General features: G+C 40.3%; 1 protein-coding gene across 2 annotated transcripts in view; it reads right to left on the reverse strand.

Annotated features, from left to right (window-relative positions):
• PID1 (phosphotyrosine interaction domain containing 1) overlaps positions 1 to 19,003 on the reverse strand; it is a 192,196-nt gene that overhangs the window by 79,881 nt on the left and 93,312 nt on the right. For both annotated transcript variants that reach the window (XM_006760402.2, XM_006760403.2), the window contains exon 2: positions 14,223 to 14,369. In XM_006760402.2, the coding sequence (XP_006760465.1) occupies positions 14,223 to 14,369 (147 nt within the window). The remainder of the gene's footprint in view (positions 1 to 14,222; positions 14,370 to 19,003) is intronic.

Genomic DNA, 19,003 nt, shown 5'->3' on the forward strand with positions numbered 1-19,003 from the left:
CTCCCTTAAGGCAAATGGCCATTTCCTACTCCTAAGTTTGCTTATGTCATGAAGACAAATGCAGAGAAGATGATGGACTTTTTTTTACATTGAAGAGCTTTAATAAATTAAGGTCATGATCTTTTTTTTTAATCACAAACTTTTGCATATGTCATCAATTTCAAGTAAAATAAACTGCACAAGGCAATTCCCTTTTCTGATTCTTCATTTAAAAATAAAAGGAAAAGTTGCTCTCTTTAATACTTGAGGAAGTCCCAGGAACAAAAGAGCAGAGAGAATAGAATGATTTCTGTTCAATTAGATTATGCATATCTGTATGGGTAAGTAGCTTAAATGTGATGTATGCATTTTAATGAAAAGAACTAGGGGCCCTGAGTGCATGGGAGAGAAAGCATTGCCATTTCTCCGTTTATCATTCTTTACCATAAAACATATATAAGTTAATTTCTAACAGAAAATATGACATTTTTCTCTTATGAAAGATCTAAATTTCAAATCAAGGACATTAAATTCAGTGTAATGTTTCCAATTGGGTATTGATGCTTTAAATAAAATATTCCTGAATCAAGGCAGAGACATGAACAAAGGCTTGAACTCAATACACTCAAAAATAAATCAATATTCTAGGGTTGAAAGATAATAATAAATAAAATAACAATGAAGACAAGCACATATTTCCATGCAGGAAAGGATGGGATTGGTGGATTTATGTCCAGTGTCATGGCCTCAATTATGCAGGTAACTGAGGCTTCACAAACAAGCACAAAGGCTTATGCGTTCAATAAATGAAGCACTTCGCTTGGCTAAGTTATAAATAGATGCACATCAAGGCCACTGAAAGCTGCACTAGATGGGCTTCCTATTGTTCTGTTTGAGAAAGTAGAATAAAGCAAGGAAGAGACTTTGTTGGGGCACAAGTAAACGTATTGACTGTGCACTATTTGGAGCAGGCAAAGCTTCTCCTTTGTGCAGAGACCTCAGGCAAAAGGAGAGATGCAGATCTCCCTCATGCTACACTCCACAGAATTCATTGGACCTGTGACCAGAAGAAGTAAGAAACCATGTGCCTGGAGAAAGGTGAACAAGTTCTCAGAATCCTGGGTGACAAATGACAGTAAATGGCCTATTGCCTCCATTGTCACATCAGTGCAGACATCAGCCCCTGCCCTCTGTCCTGGACCCTCGGAGGGAGGGAGGAAGGAAACTGGAGGAAACCGTGGTGATGTTCATGTCAGCAGGTGCAAAGACCAGAGGAACCGGTGTACGAGTGTCTTCTAAAACACCCCAGTGCTTATAAAAATGTTATCAAACTATGACTGAGTTTTACTAAAGTATACCTGACAGATAAAAATTGTATATATTTAAGGCCTACAATTTGATGCTTTGAGATATATATATATCTATAGATATATAGATATATATATAGTGAAATGATCACCTCAATGATACTAAGTAACATATCCATCACCTCACATAGGTTATCTTTTTGTATATATACTGAGAACAATTATGATCTTCCTTTTAGCCAATTTTAAGTTTCAATACAGTCCTGTAAGATACAGTCACCATGCTGTACAGCTGAACTGCAGAACTTACTCACCTCACATAAATGAAACTGTGTACCCTTGACCAATATCACCTCATTCTTCCCACCCCCAGGCCTAGTGACCACCATTGCACTCTGTTTCAATGATTCCGACTATGTTAGATTCCACTTGTAAATGAGGTCGTGCAGTATTTGTCTTTTTGTGTCTGGCTGGTTTCACTTAGCATATTGTCCTCCAGGTTCATCCCTCTGGTTGCAAATTTCTCGGGGATTTCTCATGCAACATTTCTACTGTACCTGTCTATCACCAAAACCCAACAGAAATCCATACTCTTCAAAACGGGTCCCAAGAGCCTCTGGTAAAGTTCTCTGCATATCATCTCCACGTTCACTAAAATACCCATTTGACTACTGGGTGATCCTTTAACCAAGACTGGAGAAGAAATGAGTTACCCTACAGACTAAAATCTAATGTTCTACATCGCAATCTCAAAGGATATAATTGTATAAAAGGACTTCCTCCTCAGCAAAACAATGATGTTATTTACTGTAGACATTTTCTTATTGCTCTGCAGTGTCCATTTTCCGACTCTACAAAACTATTTGTTTAGGCTGGGCAGGTAAGCTAAGCCTAACCAATCAGAGGAACGTTATGCTCTTGCTGGACAGATGAGATCCAGGGTAAAGAGTAGGAAAGGAAGCAGGAAGTAGAGAAAAGAAGAGATAAAGAGCAATAGCTAGAAATGGGAAGAAAGAGGAAGTATAGAAAAGAGATAGAAGGAAAGAGTAAAATAGAGAAAAAAGGAAATAAGCAGGGAGGGGACTACAGCTTCCCTATACCAAACACTCCCTCAGAAAACACAGTTGTTTTTTAACTTTATTTATTAATTTTTTAGAGAGAGAATAAGGAAGACAGAGAGAGAGAGAAACATCAATTTGTTGTTTCACTTATTTATGCATTCATTGGTTGATTCTTGTATGTGCTCTGACTGGGGATCAAACACACAACCTTGGTGTATTGGTCTGACATGCTAACCAACTGAGCTACTTGACCAGGGTAGAATACACATATTATTAATCTTGCTTCAACATCATTATCAAGGAAGGCACTTAGTTTATCTTTAGCCACACTTTAAAGAAAGAAAAAAGGGTGTAGTGTCCCAAACACGTCCTAATTCCCAGGGACAACATAATCATTACTAGTAGATAATGATTCAAGTGCTGAAGCCTAAAGATAAACCACTATGGATTAATGAGCTAAGTGAAGAATCAATTTATCCTGCAAATTCAATGAAAATAACATTCTGATCCTTTCCTAGACTGGAATTTTCCATATTTCAGATAATGCTGGTCTGAACATCTTCCTCTTCTAAAAACATGTCTTGTGACCTATTGAACAAGAATTTAAAAAACTAAAAAAAAATTAAAATATATAAAACACTTAAGTCTAAATATCCCAGCATTGAGAAAGTCTCTTATTCTTCCTGCAAAGAAAATAGTTTTTTAAAAATTTAAAATGTTTTTATTGATTTTAGAGGGAGAGGGAGAAAGAGATAAAAACATTGATGAGAAAGAAATTTCTATTGATCAATTGTCTCCTGCATACTACCTATTGGGGATTGAACCCACAATCTGGGCATGTGCTTGACCAGGAATTGAACCGGTAACCTCTTGGTGCATGGGATGACATTCAACCAACTGAGCCACATCAGCCTGGACTGTAACAAAATCTTGATCTACAAATGTGGAGGCTGCCCTGGCTAATGAACCATCTTGGCTGTAATAACTGGCTGCTGGTTGTTAATAAATCTCAGTGCTTGGCCAAAGCTGGTGAGCTGCATCTCAGCTTGATGCCTTTAATATCCACAGGGGTGATCAGAATTTATTCCCTTATCTCTCCCATGATCTAGTAAGGAGCAGTGTCACCGGAGGCTTGGTCCAGAAATGAAGAAAGCTCAATGGTAACACTGATTTTCCTTCCATTTGTTAAGAATATCACTCTGCCTAATGGGTCTAGGTTTTCTTGCCTACCTCCTGAAATCCAAGAGAGAAATGTGATCTAGATCTAAACATCTGACACCAGCCCATCACTTTCTCCTCTTGAAACAACAGCACACATCAATGAATGACCCTGGCATGCTTTTCTGCAAAGCCAAGAAGCAGCCTCAATGTCTTTAGCACGGTTCTTTAGGTCCTTCGTCTCCAAAGTACACTATGTATCAGGAGGTATGCAAGAGAATCCCCCAGGTTAAGGATAGAAAGCATTAGATTTTTTAAATTTACAGTTACCTTTATCTTCAAATAAATAAAGTCAGTATTATTTATGCTTAATATACAGACAGAAACTGGCACCCTCAGCCAGACCATATGTCCAATGATCAGTGTCACATGCAGAACTAGAAGTCTCCTAAGGATGGGAGTTCTATGGTGAAAAAGAAGTTGACAGGGGCACCTGGTTCACGTGATTGCTCAGAGCATGACAGTCATGTTTGCCCATCTGCATGGATTTATGGGCTATGCAATCTGGTTTCAACAAAACCCAGCTGAGATTCTTGCAAATAAATAACAGATCTAAGATAATAAAAAGATTGTCACACAAATAGACAACAAGAAATGGTGGAGCCAGTACATCTTCTCCTGGCATATGATCCTTTCTACCTCATTTTGGGGTGAAAATTAATGATCCAGTTGGATCTGAGAGGATCAATAAACAATACTGAAATTATCAAAGCCACTTGAAACTTTTGTTTTAAATCCACTTTTTATTAAAGAGCCTTGCTTACACTACTGCTAATATGAAGCTCATTCTTCTAACATTTCCAGTTTATATATTTAAAATATGTATATATGTCAGTGTCCAGTACATAGATTTAAATTTTACATTAATAAATTTATAGTAGCAGGCATGTTTATTTTGTTTAAAAGAATGTGTACTTTAAATATAAAAGACATCTGATGTCACTAGAGGATTTTAGTGACCGTGAAGGAATCAGTTAATTTTTTCTTTGTTCTAATGGGTCTCCAAATTCCCTTCTTTGGCTCTTTTTCTCAGAAGAACTCTAGTGTACAAATGGCAGAATGAGTTACCACCCTCCCTGCTCTTTCCTCTTTTCTGAGAGGCGAACCTTGTTAAGAAGAAGAAATGAAATCAAGATTCTCTTGCGCAAACCAGGTTTTTGCTACAGGAAGGACTCCATTGTACCATCAGGAGAGAGATTTGTTTGTCAGATAATTTAATGTGGAGGGCCTAAAGCCCTCTGCCGCTTCCCCTGCCCTGAGAGGCCAAGACGCTTATGGGATGGGGTTCAAGGCGGAGCCAACGAGGGAAAGGACTTCAGGCAACCTCTGGAAGGAGAATGAGGAAGACAAAACAGAGAGAAGGGATTTTTATACAGAAGCCTGGTGGGCTCTGAACAAACTGGAGAGTTATAGTTTTCTGATGAGAAAAGTTAACACCTGTCTTGTACCATCCCGTGAACAGACTAACAGTAAAATGCCTTTACAGTAATGGACAGCACCTCTGGGCCCTAACAAATAGCAATAGGCCTAGCTAGATAATGACAGAGGAGAGTTATAGCACTACTCATAAGTGTCACAAAAACAAGTTTTAAAGAGAACGAATTAATCTTTCAATGTGGGGTGAGGGGAATAATTTCAGTCGGATCTTTAGCTACAAGGTAGCTTTCTTGTTTCCCAGGATAATAAAATCCATTTGTCCCCATTATTTCCTGAGTAAATTATTTTATGATTCCTGGATTTGGCTGGTGAAGACGGCTAGTGACTCACACATGCCAATCTGACTAATGTCTCATTTAGAGAACTCTACGCACAGAAGCCCAGACATCATTTCTCTTGCCAAGAAATGAATGTATAATATTTTCAATAAAAATAAAGAAATGAACAGTCAGCATACCAAGGCATACATCTGCACCTGTTGTCAGAGTTGTTTTTTATAATTTCTTGCTGGGTAGTCAGTCAGGAGTTAAAATTCTCAGAGATGTAATAAGAATAGCTATTCATATTTAAGAAAAATGATTTTGACCTTTTTATGATCTGGGTTATTTATTGCCACTTTAACATCCATTCCTCATTTGCTACCATTTTGTCTATAGTTCATTGACCTTTCCATTTAGACTAAGGGGAGCTATATCTGAAAAACAACAGTGTTTTACTTATACAGCTCTACTCTTGTGAAAAGTTCAGAGTATCCTATAAATATCTCTCTATACTTGAGTGTAAGTTAAGGATCACTGTTTCCATCTTGGATAAAGATTTAAAACAAGGAAAGTTCAAACAGCCAAAATTAGCAATTTACAGAGGGTCAAACAATTCAGAGAGGATTTCTGGATAAAGATGGCAAGTTGACCTTAAATATTATCTCTTCTCCAAACCCCACTTAACTGATCATAATGGTCATTTTTTTTTTAATCCACACCCGAGGACATGCTTTTCATTAATTTTAGAGAGAAGGGAGAGAGAGAGAAACATCAATGCCAGAGGGAAACATTGATTGGCTCCCTTCCTGGGTATATGCCCTGACAAGGAGTCGAACCTGCCATCTTTCAGTGTATGGGGTGACACTCCAACTGAACCATACCGGGAAGGGGCCGTAACAGTCATTTTTAAGTCATAAGCACAAAAGGACAAAATTAATGGAAGATAAAATATTAACAAAGATTTGAAACTTCAGAAAACCCAGTAAGTTCACACATCTAAGCCAATTTTATAAAGTTTTATAAAACTGATTATTTTTATCTGATCTCTCTGAGTCACATTTCTTATTTCTCAAATGGTTTCAAAATTGGGGAGAATGTGGGAATTTTACTTAAGGTTTCCTAAAACACTAAGAAATATGAGTCCCCAAACTGAAAAGATCTACCCTGTTCCAGCTGGATAGATTCAAGGGAAAATTCACAAGACACAGAAGTCAATGGGCAGTGCCTTCATGACTTTAAGTTGAAATTACTCCCAGTCTATCTTTCTATACGAGGCCAAACTTTCAAAAAAAATGAGGGTAGAATTAAGAAAATTTTAGACATACAAAGACCACAATTTTTACTTCTTGAACATGTACTCTAGCCAAACAAAATGTTTTCTGAAATGTTCCATTTAGAATAGAGTTTCTTACAGATATCTTTCCAGGCAAACTTCTATCCAAAGGAAATATTTTTCTTTAATAATTACTTTTAGAAAGCAATTACAAAAATAGTGTTTGTTCATTGATGACAATTTAGGAAATGCAAAAAATAAGAAAACCAAAAGTTTTACCCATAATCCCACTATCTATACATCACTTCTGTTCAGATTTTAGTGTGAGCCTTCTCTTACGCATGTTTGCATATATTTTAGTAATACTTTATTTAAAAAAATAGGATTCTAATAACATTTTTCAACCTGATTTTTATTCATTTAATGCATTATGAACATTTTCCACATTGGTATAATTTCTACAGCAGAATTTTTAATGACCACACGTTTTCCATAGTGTTATGGAGCAAAAATATTATATCTCTTTTAGACATTTAGATTGTTTTCCAGTTTTTCACTAACAAGTCTTTGCTCCTCTCCTAGGTTTTTAAAGGGAGAAGTAGATTAAAGTAGGCAGTGACAACACAAATTTGGAAATACAGGAAGACTGTCTTTGACAGTAGTCCAAAGTTAGGCTTCAATGCCAAATCTGGTTCCCCAGAGGAAAATGATCATTTTCAGCTGCAGCCTTCACGCTGTGTGGGGCACTAAGAAATACACAGTTTAAAGGTGTCAGGGATCCCCAGATAATTCCTCAATGGGAAAAACAGCTCCACTACCCATCAACCAGGGGAAAGCGTGACCCTTTAAAGAAGTTGGCACTCTTACTCAACAAGCATTCAGCAGAATAATAATCTACATTCTCAATGCTTTTGTCAGATGAAATAAAGACACTCCCAGTAATTTAAAGATTTTTAGTCATCAAATAACGAAAGTTGAGCTCACAAAGGATAAAGAATGTTGCTGAAGCCTAAGCCACCATGGCTCTCAATGGGAAGACGAAAGCATAGAATTCAAAGCCTTAACAGAGGACTCATGGCCAAGAAGTGTACATGATAAGCACAGATAAAATACCCTTCCCTGCAGTAGCATCAGTAGTCTTGTGTCTTGAACATAAATACTAAGACCGATCCTAAAACCTTAATGCTGGGGCTTCATCTGTCCCTGGAGTAATATTCTTTTTCTCTGCTTGATTAGCTTGGTGACTAGAAGAGAGAGGGACGGGCTGAGGACAGTGTCAGTGCCTGGTGGGGAGGAAGAACTTAAACATGAGAGGTAGGTTCCAACTTCTTTATATGTAAGAGTGTGTGTGTGTGTGTGTGTGTGTGTGCGCGCGCGCGCGCGCGCGCACGCTCTGTCTCACTCCTTCCTCTTTTCACAGCCCCTTCCAGACATCTCCAAGTTCACACAGAAAAGGTGCCCTTGGGTTGTTGCCCACTGGTGCGCCCACAGACATCACAAAGTTTGTAACCATGAACTCAATACCGCTTCTGAAATCATGCTTCTCTTCCTCTGTCCTCACCTTGAATGATGGGCTGGAATGAAAAGCCTGAAAAGGGGGCTCTGGGTTTCTCCAGTGCATGAGAGCACCCTCCACACCCTAAACATGGCACCTGACCTTTACTCATGACTGCCTGCACAGGGACTCTAGAGAGAGCAGCCTGTCCTCAACCTGAGGCTCATCTCATCTAAGCAATAACACCCTCCACAACATCAGGGGAGTGGGCTGGGGTTCCAACACTGCAGGAAAGGGTACCCTTTGCTCAGCGTCCTGAGGGCACTCTGCATTTTCCCTACGGCCACCACTCTTCCTACCGGGTGGACCTGTCTCCTTCCAGGTCATGAAGCTGAGCTTTTCTGTAGTGGACACTCTTTTGTGTTCCTTTAGCATCTCTTTCTCTCTGGATTTGCAGATTTGAAAGCAAATACATTTCAATGATTTAAGTCAATTCAAGTTGGGCTTTCTGTTATTTCAACCTAAAGCATCCCAACCCATTATGTTTGTGTCCCTGTCAACACCTGAACATCTTGAGGGTATACAATATATTCTTGTGGGCAAAGAAAGACATAAAAAAGAAAATTAGTGACAGAAGAGGGAAAGAAGTAGGAGAAAGAATGTCAGCAAATTTATAAATGAACAAAGAACAAAAAATGCAGAAAATAAAAGCTTATGTCTTAACAGACATTAGCTCATCACCTTCCTAAATTTGTGAGACAAGCAGAGGTAATATGCTTTGATGTTTACAAAAGAAGTCTGAGACAGAATGGAGAGAAAATAAATGAGAAGTACCATCCACTCTGAATTTAGAGGAAAATAACCAATAAAGGCCAGGGTCCTTTATATATTATATAAATATATAACATGTATTCTGTCTTGACATCAAAATCAGAAACTTACTTTGCAGGAAAAAAGTATGTACCATTGGCACAATTGATTCATGCAATGCCCAAAGGACCTACAGCAAGGTAGGGCTGCAAAAATGCATTTGAAAAGCATGACAACATGATATAATTAATGTTTCTTCCTTCCGTTAATGGGTAAAAAACTGAGGCTTTGGATAAAATTAGAAAACATAACTGTATTTCTAATTAAATACATTCCTGATCAAATAAACACAAAGATGTAAGTATAGGCAAGAGATACAAGAGATGCTAATTCTCAACATATTTGCATTCAAATCAGGAGCTCTTATTATAAGTGAGATTTCTGGAATTCACTTCTAAGCTGGCTGTTTAGCACATGCATGAAATGGTAGCATCTGAGGGTTGCCTGGCAAGCCTTCAGCTCAGAAACTTCTCTTCTCGTCCCATGAAACTGTAAACCAACCACATCCTCTCTGAGAGCTAAGGGACTACTACTGTCACTCCTGATTGCAAAGAATCTCAAAAAGAGTAATATAAAAATTGGTATGCTTTAACAATCATGAAGTTCTTCTTGGAAGTTAGACTATTTTAAGGTTTCTGCCCTTGCAAATGGGAAGAGGACAGCACGGCCTAAGACAGGGATTCTCAGGATGCCAAGTCACCTGCCTCACTCAAGAGGAGGTGAGGTTTGGGAACCAGAGCATCATCCCAGGTCAGATCAGGCCCTAAGGCCCTTGCTTCAACATCAGCCCCCTGAGCAGCTGTGCAGCAAACCCATTCTAGCCCTCCAAGTGCCAGCTAGCCCCCACGTACCATTCCCCGTCCCAGCTCCCACCTAAGGATGTGTACACATTTACGACACTTACTAGTATATTGCCCTTATCACCCACCATCCTGTGCTTCAAGTCCCCAAGTTCACAGCAGGGTCCAAGCACCACTTCATGTAAATCCATCATCGACTTTTAAGTGCAAGCTCTGTTCCCATCACTAAGTGAAGTGTCTCATCAAAATCTCTGTAAAGAAGGTCCAGAAATCTGCCCCAGGGGTTTCTGATACACACGGGAGTCAGAATCTCTGGCAGTTTGGGGCGGCACACTCAGCTTATTGCTCCTACTTGGCTGTTAGTTGCATGACCCACAACACCTACTTGGATTCCTTTCTCCATAATCCCATGTACACAGTAGGTTTTCAATGACTATTAATTAAATAAGTATTTTCTAAGAAGCTGAAGCTACCTAGGATTGCATTGTGCTGGGCAGGAGAAGGCAGGAATGACAAGCCATTGTTGCTGCAAAATCAGACACAACATCTCCAATACTGCAAAGGGCTCTTGCAAGGGTTCTGGTGGGAGTGTCTTAATGGGATGCAGTGGGCTGTGCAGTTAAAGAACTCCACCGCAAGGGGAAAAAAAGAGTGGCAGCAATAGAGAAAACACACAAAGCCCCAGCTGCCCACAACATGAATGGCCTGGACAGGCAATGCCATCAGGACCCACGGAGAATACAGATCAGGGGAGGTGGGTAAGCAGAGAGGAGCCAGGACCTGGCCAGGGCTCACCATAACCCATTTTCAACTCCCCTTTCCTTTGCTTCTTCCTGCCTCTCTCCCTTCCCCAAACCTAAAGGTATGTAAGCAGGGCTTAAGGGACCTTTGGCAAAAAGAGACCTAGCCCTGAATGAGGATGGAAGGTGCCGGCCCTGTACACTGGCCCTGCAGCTGGGCCCGGGCTGCACCAAGCTCATTATTCCGGGCAGGCGTGAGCCCGAGAGAGAGGTCCTTGTGCAGCTGGCATTTCGTGAGCTAAGTTATTCGCAAGAACCAGAGAGGAAACACTGCACTGTGTTCCAAGGGATGGTCAGAAACACTGGGGGAGGTCTGGAGATGCAAACAGAAATATCACAGTTCCAAATCTAACCTTTTTTGTGTGTTTTGTTTTTTAACAAAAGAATATGGCTCTGAACACAAATGCAACAGTGTCCTTGAGCGTTAAAAGCTGTAGCTCCAATAGGTCTACAGTCCATTTCAATGTAGGAAGCGTATTATAGTACACAATTTGGACAATGATACATTGGAGGTTTCCTGCCTTCAAATAAAACCATAAAGCTGGAGAGCAATTCAAGGGGTGTTGGCCCAGATCTCTGATTCAGGTTTACAATCCTCTACGCCTAGACGCCCCTCCTCGGGGCTTCTAGAGATGGAGAACTTGTCGGTTTTTTTCTAGCCCACGAGGATGTGTTTTTCACCTTGAAGGCAGAGTTTTTTTGTGTCCTGCCAAAATCATCATGATTTCCCTTTCTCCACCAGCCCCACAACTACACCAGGGCAACCCTCACTCCCTGTGGCCTGTCTTCTGATCTATTGTCTTCAACATCCTTTTAGAGGTGAAATAAATGAGCATGACCAGAGGCAGTAACCGAAAATAAAATGATACCATGAAGCTTAAACCCTATACTCCTTTCCAGAAAAATGATGGCTTTTATTCTCCTACCAAATTTCTCTCTCTCTTAGAGAGTGTGTATCTGTGCGTGCGTGTGTGTGTGTGTGTGTGTGTGTGTGTGTACACACACACCTCTTTCCTATCTGGATTGGATTGTTAAATCTCCTTATTCTGTAACTGTATTTTCCCCCTCCCATTTAAATATAACCTAGACCTTATCAAACTAAACTCTTCTCCTTACACTCATCCCTACTGACTTCATCGTGCTTTTGAGGGACTATTTTCCCCAACTAGAACAGGATATAAAATGACTTAAGGAAATCTCTAAAGGATGTAAAACCCAATCTCATTACTTTTAACTTTAGTGAGTACTGTTACAATTCCTTTATATCATCAAGTCACCAACAGCACTGGATCCAATGTCACCTGTGGCCAGTCCTGCGGATCCACTCTCTCCAGCTGAAAGGGAGTCTCTGGCAACTGCTCTGGGGAAGCTGGAAGTTCACCTTAGCACAGTCACCATCTGAAGTCACTCTTTCACCCAGAAGTGGAATCACTGGGCCCTAAGTTCCATTTTTAACTTTTTTTGAGGACCCTCCATACTGTTTTCCATAGTGGCTGCACTAATCTGCATTCCCACCAACAATGCACGATAAGAAAATGGTAGGAATATTAGTGGGCCATAAAAAGAATGAAACCTTACTATTTGTGAGCGTACTGGATAGACCTAGAGCAGTGATGGCGAACCTATGACACGCGTGTCAGAGGTGACATGCAAACTCATTTTTTGGGTTGATTTTTCTTTGTTAAATGGCATTTAAATATATAAAATAAATATCAAAAATATAAGTCTTTGTTTTACTATGGTTGAAAATATCAAAACATTTCTATATGTGACACGGCACCAGAGTTAAGTGAGGGTTTTTCAAAATGCTGACACGCCGAGGTCAAAAGGTTCGCCACCACTGACCTAGAGGGTATTATGTTCAGTGAAATAGTTTAGTCAGAGAAAGACAAATACCATATGATTTCATATAAGTGTATATGTGGAATCTAAAGAACAAAATAAATGAACAAACAAAATTAAAACAGACACAGATTCAAAGAATAGACTGACGGATGTCAGAGGGAGGGGGGCTGGGTGAAACAGGTGAAAGGATTGAGAACCACAGATTAGTAGTTACAAAATAGTCACCAGGTGGTAAAGTACAGCATGATATTATAATAATACTAGAGGCCCTGTGCATGAATTTGTGCACTGGTGAGGTCCAGCTGGCCTGCCCGATGGGGGCCACTCAGGGTGGGCCGACTGGGGTAAGGGACCGTGGGCAGTTTGCCAGCTGGCCCAGCTTCTGATCAGGGCAGGGAGGGCCCGCTCGGGGGTGGAGCCAGCCAGGGCGAGGGCATTCCGGTCATTCTAACGTTTTCTCAATTTGCATATTACCCTTTTACTATATAGGATTGTAACAACTATGTATGGTGTCAGGTGAGTACTGGAAATATTGGGGGGAACACATTGTAAAATATATGATTATCTAACCACTATGCTGTACACCTGAAACTAATGCAAAATAACATGGAATGGAAACTAACTGAAAAATAAAATCACTTTTTTAAATGGACTCATATTACTCGCCTGCCTAAATTCCTCTGATGGTTTCTGGTAGTAATTAAAACAAAAACTCCTTGGCTCTTCATATTCGAACCCCCACCCAAGCCCACCACTCGCCACAACGTTCTCATCTTCCCAGCCATCCTGGCCCCTTGCTCTCCATTCTACAGCACACAAGACCATTTCCACTCTGAGAATCAGCACACTCTGTTCCTTCTGCTACAAAGATTCCTCCACAAATCCTTCAGACTGGCTGTGATGTTCTTTTACCTGTATTTCCTCCTCCCTCCTCTTCCCAGGAGCAGTTAAGCCCTGTGAAAATGCTGTTGGGTGCTGGGCACTCCGCCCCCAGTGTCGGGCATACAGTGAGCACCCACTGAGTCCTTGTGGAGTGAATGGGTATGTGGGAGGTTTTGTGCACATCACCATCACTCAAGATTGTGGGAGGCTCCAATGTGATCACTGCTGCAAGAACTGGGGAGGGACAGAAAACTCTGACAGGAACAGTCAGTGGATCTCTCCTTCCCTAATGGGGAAAGCAGTAAGGAGCATATCTCCAAGGTTATAAAAGAAATCCACGTGCAAACAAGCATTCTCCTGCCCCTCAAAATTCAGAACAAATTTCTGATGACAAAATATGAGTAAAATATTTTCTTGGTTACCTCTGCACTGACTTCTATACTCATCCAAGTTACACACTTAATTTCCAGGTTTTTTTCCCCATGTTGGCATTATAGTTTACATAAACAAAACATGTGTTTAATGCATTCTCAGGCATGAATATTAGTATAAATTTTGAGAGCTGAAGCAAAACAAAAATGCAAAATTACCCCCACAGGACTCAGAGTACAACTGTTGAGAAACTTGTTTTGTTCTTTGCTTGTTAAAATATGTATTATTCAGACAGAAAATACAAAGGGAGGAACTATCCTTATGGAAAGAGCTTTCTTGTGAAGTTCCCCAGGGCTATAAACAATATGGCAAGAACACTACTTTTTTTACCTATCCTTAAACTTAGGTCTTTAATGTTACCCTCAAATTATGAAGAGTGCTATATCCTTAAGAAAAGTAAAGCAGGTTATGAATTCATACAACCATCACCCAATCAGCTTATTTTGTTAGTCATTTAACACTATCATTCTTTAAAACTGTTACCATTGCCAAGCAAGAGTCTTAAAGCGACATGTCCTTTCCTCTGCCCCACACGAGGGCCTCAAGGGCCATGGGCCACATACCTTGCAGCCGCTGTGAGTCCTGCTCTTCATCAGGGGCGTGGTGGTGCACAGCTCGATGGCCTCGGGCTCATGGAAGATGACAGCTGGGAGAGGCTCCTTTTTCAGTGTTAGGACATTCAGTTTAGACTTCAGCATGGTCTGAAAGTGCTGGAAAGCAGAAAGGGGAAAAAACAGCCAGCTATAGGTAAATCATGTGGAATAATATGTGGTGCCACTGTCCATAAAACCCAGTTACAAAATCTTTGTTTCATTCTCTCCGTCGTAATAGAGGAGGCCAAGAGATGCTAATAAAATGGAGGGGAAACACTGTCAGGACATTGCTGACATGAAACTGTGGGAACCAGCCAGTCCTTAGGCAGACATCATGAGAACATGGGGTAGTGGTAGTCACCCATGACCTTGCTCTGAGAGGGTCTTCCAAGGTGACATAGACAAAGGAAATCCTGGGGATGTAGTCCAGGCTGAATTTTCTAAAGAAGGGAAGATGTTCCAAAGGGGATGCTAGAAGAGCAGTTTGGGGGAAAGTTTGAAGATAATGGAAAAGGAAAAAAAAACTGATGATAAGAACACAAGACTGCTGCTCTCTGCCTCTGTTCTGCTCTGCCTGGGCTGTGGAACTCTGGGAAATGTACTACTTCCCCATAAACCACTTTATCTGCTGTCTCAGGCCAGGACTCTAAGGAAATATCCATTCTATGTGCAACTCCTGCTGGCACTAGTTCTGAAATAGGCGCAGAATCCAAGCATATTTCATCACCACTATCTATACTCCCACTCCAGGCCCCATCTTTGTTTGGTAGCAGCTTCCAAACTGGTCCCACCACTTCCAGCCTTGCCCCTGTGCAGAGTGTAGCCACACAATAGCCAGAGGGATCCTTCTAAAACCACACATAGGGGACAGTGTCCGAAGCACCTCATTACTTCAATGTCTGAGTCATCCTCTCCTTTTTCTTCTTCATCAGCAAACCAACTTCGCTCTCATTCTCAGTGACCCATGTTTCTCTCCCAGACCACTTTGAAACCCCCAAACCCTACTCCCTCCATTGGACTGGGATCAATTAAGAACAAAGACAGAAACTTCCAGATTAGTATGAATATTCACAGTACATGTTTTAAAAATACAAATCAATACTCACCAGGAAACAAGGGCAAATCTCTCTCCCATTTAAAAACATGCCAGGCCTGGCAACTTTGTACTATCGTAAAAGGTGGCTGTATCAGACAGGGTTAAGTCAGAGAGATACAACTAGTAGGAGATATATATATATTGAGATTTATGCAAGGGATTGGCTCATGCAATTGTAGGGGCTGGGTAGGCAAATGTCAAATCCTTAGGGGATGCTGTCAGGAAGGGTGGGCTGAACTCTCGGGCATGGACCAAAGCTGCCGTCCAAGTGTAGCATTTCTTCTCCAGGGAAACCTCAGCTGACCTGCTAAGGTCTTTTGCTTGATTGAATCAAACCCACCCAGTTTATCTTGGAAGCCTCCCTTCCTTCAAATGACTATGGACTTTAATTATATCTGCAAAATGCCTTCACAGCAATGCCAAGATCGGTGTTTGATTGGATAACTAAGCATGGTAGCCTAGCCAAGTTGACACATAAAACTGACCATTAGCATGGCAAGTTTGTGTTCCAGTAGACACCATGTGGACTGGTAAACTGTTGTAAGCCCATGGGATATTTCATTGAACAAAACAGATTATGCTCCTATGGCATTCATACTCTAGTGGAAGATAATAGACAATAAACTAAAGTACATAAAGTTATAGTGGCGATAACATTATCATAAGACTACTATATCTAGAGAAGGGAATAGACAGTGACTGGTAAATATACATAGTTTGCAGGGCCCTGTGCAAAATGAAAATTCAGTGTTACCTCTGTCCTTTCACAGTGGACAAAAAGGACAAAACCACTAATGAAAAAAAAATGCTTTTAAAAAAGGAATCATTTTCTCTATTTCCCTTTTAAATATAATCTTACCCTCTCTGCTTAGCTTTTCTAACAAAATTGTCACAAACATTTGCAGTTGTCATTTGGTTTCACAGGCTCCACCTCCTGTGAGCAACCCTTTGAAGCAGCGTCTAGCGCTTTATCTCTGATCCAGTTGTGCCTACTCAGTGTCTGGCTGAAAGCAGGTGTTCAGCAAGGGTGTGTGGAGTGAACTGGCGAGCAAATGCATGGCACACACCTGTCCGGGTGCAGGTGCCACAGCTTAGAAGAGGGAGGTAACTGAGGTTTCACAACTGATTTTGTTGAAGTTGGAATTTGAACTCTATTATCTTCCTATCCCCAATTCAAGGTTTTTAAATTGCTTGTTTATTTCTTTTACCTGACTCGCCAGCCAAGTAACCACGGAGGCCATATGAATGCCAGTCTGGAACTTTCAGTCTCTCTGTGTGCTGACTGACTGAACCAATTAGACATGGGGTCCCGTGATAGGGACAGGAAGATGGTCTCAGAACTTCCGGGCAGGGTGGTTGGCCAACCCTTTGAGAAAAGAGTCACTTCTAGTGCCGTCTTCAGGAACTTCCTGTGCAGAAGAGATGCACTTGGAACAGGCTGAGCCATAATGATAAAGTACCACATCATAATCGGAAGGAAGTATGAAGAGTCCCCAGGTTATTCATGTCTGTGATAAAGCCCTCTGAGCTACTGCCAAAATGGCATAAATTCCAAGTCTCAAGGGATAGCCACAGAGTGACCCTGCAATGACACCCAATTTGGTGGCAAACTCTCCTGCAGGGTAACAAAGAGCCAGAGCTATCACCTGCAGCTTGAACTGCATGGCCTTGTGTTTTCTGGGCCTCAGTTCCTTCATCTGTCAACTTTAAAATGCTGTGTTATGTCACATCAAAAATGATACCACTTGTTCTTTGCATGGGCACACAAGGGCAATAAGGACAATGCAACTTAAAATATCATAATCCCGTAGAATTATTTTTAAAAAGGTCATAAAAGAGGAACCGAATAGAGGAGCTTGGAAAAGTTACTGCTCCCAAATGAAAGATGCACAGAGTTCCATAAAGAAGATGTGTTATTCATTCTTAAGAAAGGGGAGTGAATAGTGTTGTAGAAAATTAGGGCACTGCCCCAGACAAATTAAACAAAGCTCGGCTTTCTGCATTTGGTGCTGTATGTGTGATCTTAAAATAGAGCCTCTAAATCAAGCCCCATTATGCGGATGGAGTAATGGTCATGCCCTGTAAAATTTTACAGTTGGGGCTTCCTGCTCCTACTTAGACATTAATCTCTGACACTTTATTAGTAGGCAAGGATTTACATATTTTACCAATTCAAATCTGGTGGATCTCACCTTTGTATATTGATTGTGTATCCAAAATATAAAGCATCTTTGGAAGGCAAATGCTGCTTCCTCTTGCCCTAAAATAACTGGGTCGCTATCCTCACTCAAATTAAAGTGAAGGCATTAAGGTTTGAATCCGTGGTTGCATTTTGAAGACTGGCTACAATGGTCAGTTTTAACTTGCAAATTACTGAGTCAGTAATGCCCTAATCACACTTCAACAATACTGCAAATGTTCTCCTTAGAAGAACCACAAGGAACAAGTGGGCGAATTAAATTAATGGAGAAGTTCAGGTCCCCATAGAACTGCTAATTTGTACAAGTGTACAAAAACCAGTATGACTTCCACATTTGTTCATAATCAAATTTCATTTTATTACTTTGGGGGGTATGTAAGAACTCACTTCAGTCGTACTTTCACAACATTTTATAGCACTTATTTTTTTAAAGGGGATATTCATGCCTCTCACATGAGAAAACTAATAATTGTAATATTCTTCTGTGACCTTTAGTAAGATCTTTCACATGTCATTTTTAATGTAAATTCTTAGATTTCTGCTTTTAAATAGCTGTTCTAGCATTCACACACACACACACACACACACACACACACACACACATGCAAAACATAAAAGTACAAAGTATATTTTTCTGTTCAATAATAGTTCACACTGGAACTGCCTAAAATCTAGCTGAACTAAATCCTATAAGTAAGGATATAAAGAAGAAGCCACATCAAGATTGGTAGGAGTGGAGACTCAATGGAATATTACTCAGCCATAGAAAAGAATGAAATCTTTACATTTGCAACAACATGATGGACCTACAGGATATTATTCTAAGTGAAATAAGTCAGAGCAAGACAAACACCATATGATTTCATTTATATGGGAATCTAAAAAACAAAACAGAAACAAACTCACAGATATAGAGAACATTCTGATGGTTGCCAGATGGGAGGGGAGATGGAGGGATGGGTACAAAAGGAAAAGTGATTAAGATGTACAAATTTCCGGCTATAAATACAGTCACAGGATATAGAGTACAGCATAGGGAATATAGTCAATAATATTGTAATAACCATGTATGTTGTCAGATGCGTACTAGCCTTATCAGGGTGATCACTTCAAAGGTTATATAAACGTCTAATCACTATGCTGTAGACCTGAAACTACTATAATATTGCATGTCAACTGTAATTGAAAAATAAGAAATTCTTTTTAAAAAAACTTTTAAAGAGTGAATAAATGAAAATTTAATTAAGATCAACTTTTATTTAAATATATTTTCTCCCTTTTTCTCTTTTTTTAAAATCTTCACTGTTGAAAGAATTACAGATGTCCCCTTTTCCCCCCTATTATCCCTTTCTAGCCTGCACCAACCACTTCCCCACACTATTGTCTGTGTCCATGGTTTATGTATATATGCAAACAAGTTCTTTGGTTAATCTCTTCCCACCCACCCAGCCTCCC

The sequence above is a fragment of the Myotis davidii genome, unplaced genomic scaffold (genome assembly GCF_000327345.1).
Source record: "Myotis davidii unplaced genomic scaffold, ASM32734v1 scaffold370, whole genome shotgun sequence".
NCBI lineage: Eukaryota > Metazoa > Chordata > Mammalia > Chiroptera > Vespertilionidae > Myotis > Myotis davidii.